Raw genomic sequence first — 5,000 nt, forward strand, 5'->3', positions numbered from 1 at the left:
CATTCATTCATTTTCTACCGCTTATCCGAACTACCTCAGGTCACGGGGAGCCTGTGCCTCAGGCGTCATCGGGCATCAAGGCAGGATACACCCTGGACGGAGTGCCAACCCATCGCAGGGCACACACACACACTCTCATTCACTCACACACTACGGACAATTTTCCAGAGATGCCAATTCACAGTGACATGTCAGTATCAAATGTCCTCACAGTGACATGTCAATATCAAATGTCCTCACAATGACATGTCAGTATCAAATGTCCTCACAATGACATGTCTGTGTCAAATTTCTTCACAAAGTCATGTCAGTGTCAAATGTCCTCACAGTGACATGTTGATGTCTGATGTATATTGCTGCCCAATGATACAGTATACAGTATATGCCATATTAGGCATCATAATGCAGAGGCAGTGTATGTGTGTATGTAAGGTGTGTGTGTGTGTGTGTGTGTGTGTGTGTGTGTGTGTGTGTGTGTGTGTGTGTGTGTGTTTTTATAGAGTGGAAGAAAAGGTTAAATATTTGGGTATTAGATTAGAGCCATACTGATCTCTCATCACTGTAGTTGTGTGTGTGTGTGTGTGTGTGTGTGTGTGTGTGTGTGTGTGTGTGTGTGTGTGTGTGTGTGTGTGTGTGTGTGTGTTTTATAGAGTGGAAGATAAGGTTAAATATTTGGGTATTATATTAGAGCCATACTGAACTCTCATCACTGTAGTTGTGTGTGTGTGTGTGTGTGTGTGTGTGTGTGTGTGTGTGTGTGTGTGTGTGTGTGTGTGTGTGTGTGTGTGTGTGTGTAAATATATTTATACTGGATAATCTTCTCAGATGAATTAGAAACATTAATACAGTAGTATTAAAAGCAATCCTCTGTACACGTGTTTGTGTACGTGTGTAATATTTAACACAGATCCCTGCACTGAGAAAAGGTCCGCAAACCTGTTTACTCCTCATACCCTTATGATGGAAGCGTAAGGACAGACGTTAGAAGTTTAAGAATAAATATTAAAATGACATAACTGTATTATGCAAATTTAAAGCCACACCCACTACAAACTAATAATAATAATAAAATGCACTTATCACTTCTTAAAGTTTAGAAAGTTCGTACATGTCTGTGCTGTTCTTGTACATTCTGACATGTCCCCGTCAGGTCTGATCGACGACGAGGCTCTACAGAGATATTCAGCCCTGCACATCGTAGGAATGGTGGGCTCCATCGACAACGACTTCTGCGGCACAGACATGACCATCGGTACTGACTCGGCTCTCCACAGAATCATCGAGGTGGTGGACGCCATCATGACCACTGCTCAGAGGTTAGAGCTGAAAACTTACAGCCTCTGAAGCACGTGCTATATACAGATAAAAAAAAAAAATCTCCATAACAATTATTAGCAGTATAAACAACATTTATAATATATTTTTTTTAAATACAGAGATTCAGATATAGATGTTGAGATAAAAAAGACACTAAAATGTTATTTTTATGTGAAATTAAATAAACCTTAACATTAATTATATTTGAACTAATTAATCAGTTAATCAATTCATATGCAGCCATTTTATTGCGTTAGGATATTTAGTTTTTTTATGTTTCATATAATAATAATAATAATAATAATAATAATAAATAATCTTATTTTTATTTGAAATTGTTATTAGTTTTTATTTTTCTTATCATATTAAAATGTTAGTGTTATAGTTATTCTCACATATGTATCAATGCACAGTGAGTAATAATAATAATAATAATACTAATAATAATAATAACAATGATGAGGATGAGGATGATGATGATGATGATTATTATTATTATTAGAAATTGTGTTAAAACAGACATGAAATAATGCCCATCTTTTAGTGATCTTTTAGTGGTTAAAAATTAAAATAACAAACAGATTACATGAATTAGTCAATCAATTAATACATTTTTAATCTTTAAATATTTAAAACTATTGTCTACAAACTAGTTTTGAATTACTGTGTGTGATTTTCAGCCACCAGAGGACTTTTGTGCTGGAGGTGATGGGTCGACACTGTGGGTAAGAAGAACCAGTCATCTTTCATCCTCTTTGTGTTATTGACTGACACGTTCATGTTGATGTTCAGATTAACAAAACTCCTACTGAGATTCCCTCTTTAAAATCTTTACTGTAAAGTGGATGATGATGTTCGACTGTTTCTGTGCAGCTACCTGGCACTGGTGAGCGCGTTGGCCTGCGGTGCCGACTGGGTTCTGATTCCTGAGATGCCTCCAGAGGACGGCTGGGAGGAGAAGATGTGTGAGAAACTCTCTGCGGTAAAACAAACTCCAGCGCTTCCTCAAATACAGATGTTTTTATATGTTCATTCTTTAAGATAGATAGATAAACGGATAGATAGATAGATAGATAGATAGAGAGAGAGAGAGAGAGAGAGAGAGAGAGAGAGAGATAGACCAAATAATAGTTATGTAGGTAGTTACACAGATAGATAAACATATTTTCATATTATGTTGGTAAACAGATAGATAGATAGAGAGTGAGAGAGATAGATAGATAGATAGATAGATAGATAGATAGATAGATAGATAGATAGATAGATAGATAGATAGATAGATAGATAGATAGATAGATAGATAGATAGATAGGCCAACGGACGGAATGACGGACGGACAGATGGACTGACAGATGGACGGATAAATAGATAGGTATAGGTAGGTAGATAGACAGACAGACAGAGAAAATTAATTTCATTAGCATCTACAGTCAAAACAAACCAAAAGGTGACCCAGAACGATCATATCCATGATGTGACAGACTGTAACACTTTGACAGACTGATTTATTGCTTAGATCATTAGTGTGGTCTTAATTGTGTTTATCATTTATAAATTATAAGCAGCTTGAGTAAGTACAGGCTTATATATATATATATATATATATATATATATATATATATATATATATATATATATATATATATATATAAGCCTGTACTCTATATATATATATATATATATATATATATATATATATATATATATATATATATATATATATATATATATATATATACTGTTTATTTTAAAGGTGTCATTTGTAATGTTTATTAATTTTTCTATTCTAGTGATTCAAATATAATAATTTATTTACAATAAAATTAACGAATATGACTATGGTTATAATTGCAAAAAACTAATAATAGTTGCAGTTCATGTTCTAGACTGCAGATGGCTGCAGAATGACAAACCGCTCCTTTAAACTATCCACTGTAAACCGATCCATTCCTTAACCGGTTATATAACTGTGATGTAACTCATCAGCAGAGTAATTGCGATCTCTTTTTATTCCTTATCATACATATTTTATTTCAGGGGAGTTTTTCTGGAAGCGATTTCCACTGACGTTGTCTTTCTCACTTGTTTTGTGTCCGTGTTAATTTTCGAAATGTGCTCATGACCCCAGACTCGATCCAGAGGTTCGAGGCTGAATATTATCATAGTTGCAGAAGGAGCCCTTGACAGACATGGGAAAGCAATTACGTCTAGTTTGGTGAAGGATGTGAGTACTGGATCATGCAGCCAGGGCAGACCAAACACATGGAGACCTGAAAGAAGGCAGCTTCAGGAACTAAAATTCACATTTGGTCCTTACGCACAAACAAAACAATAAAATAAAGAAATAACAAACAGCTGAACTGCTCTCCATATGGTCTCCAGCTTTGGGACCCCCTCGGCGCTTCCTTTTCTTTTTTGTTTCTGTAACGTGTCTTTCGTCACCTCATAGAATCGGGCGGGAAGAAAAAGGCTGAATATCATAATAGTAGCCGAGGGCGCCATTGATTGTAGCAACAAGCCTATAACCACAGATCGTGTGAAAGATGTAAGTACGTCAGGCTTGTCGGCAGCACCACTCCTGCATTGACCTGACCTTTGAACTTTCTGTGTGGCTTCACTGTGTGGCTTTGTGACCTTTTTTGGGAATCTGTGTGGTAAGATAGCAGTAGTACGCTAACTCCGCTAACCAGCAAGTCATCCTCTCATCCCTTATCGTCCATCACGTAATAACGGCGCAAGTGTTATACAGTAGACGATGCAGTTTATAGATAGGTCAGTCAGTCCATTTGTAGTGTAGTCGTAGTGCATATGTTTAGCAATAACATCATTTGACGGCATTTTATCTGAGAAGCCACCTTGATGGGTATCATGTATAAACAACGAAGCTTCACTACGGTTAACTAAGGACCGTAGAAACCGTAGTGAAGCAGGGATGTGGTAGCTTTAGTGGTTAAGGTGTTGGACCAAACAGAAGGTCTTGAGTTTGAATCCCAGGCCCTCCAAACTGCCACTGCTGGGCCCCTGAGCAAGGCCCTTAATGCCTCTCATTTGCTCAGTTGTATAAAAACGTAAGTCACTCTGGATAAAAGCATCTGCCAAACACCGTAAACGTAGACTAGTTTACCTACATAAGCTGTGACATCACTAGTGCTTTTGAACAACAGATTGACTTCAAACTATAAACACAAATGATTTTAATTATAAGACAATTATAGACCTATTTCTCGACAGAAACGGGTTTTATTACGTCAAATTGCATAAAAATCTGGCGTGAAAAACAAAAGGCTTACGGACAGAGAGTCCTGCAAATGCTGTTATTCAATTCTATGAACTTTTAGGATAGAATTTCTACATTTTAAAATTAAATTGGCAAATCTCCTAATAAGCTGTGTTCTGATTGGACGATGATTTGCAGGCAAATAAATATCGTATTAACTGAAAATATCTATATTATTTTCTGTATATTCTATAATATATTCTATATTGTATGGAATATACACAAGCTATTAGATTATTGATCCTATTTCTAGACATTTGTTAATTTTTTTTTTTTAGAATTTGCTTAGATTAAGGGGGGCACGGTGGCTTAGTGGCTAGCACGTTTGCCTCACACCTCCAGGGTTGGGGGTTTGATTCCCGCCTCCGCCTTGTGTGTCTGGAGTTTGCATGTTCTCCCCGTGCCT

The 5,000-nt window shown here is 36.5% G+C and overlaps 1 protein-coding gene across 8 annotated transcripts in view; it reads left to right on the forward strand.

Annotated features, from left to right (window-relative positions):
• pfkpa (phosphofructokinase, platelet a) overlaps nt 1–5,000 on the forward strand; it is a 39,229-nt gene that overhangs the window by 11,618 nt on the left and 22,611 nt on the right. For 5 of the 8 annotated variants that reach the window (XM_027149175.2, XM_027149179.2, XM_047811168.1 and 2 more), the window contains exons 5-8: nt 1,151–1,316; nt 1,998–2,042; nt 2,191–2,299; nt 3,767–3,862. In XM_027149175.2, coding sequence (XP_027004976.1) covers nt 1,151–1,316; nt 1,998–2,042; nt 2,191–2,299; nt 3,767–3,862 — 416 coding nt within the window. Of the gene's footprint in view, nt 1–1,150; nt 1,317–1,997; nt 2,043–2,190; nt 2,300–3,445; nt 3,542–3,766; nt 3,863–5,000 lie in introns of all 8 variants that reach the window. The other 3 variants (XM_027149180.2, XM_027149174.2, XM_027149178.2) reach the window with 1 other exon arrangement.

The sequence above is a fragment of the Tachysurus fulvidraco genome, chromosome 3 (assembly GCF_022655615.1).
Source record: "Tachysurus fulvidraco isolate hzauxx_2018 chromosome 3, HZAU_PFXX_2.0, whole genome shotgun sequence".
Taxonomy (NCBI): Eukaryota; Metazoa; Chordata; class Actinopteri; order Siluriformes; family Bagridae; genus Tachysurus; species Tachysurus fulvidraco.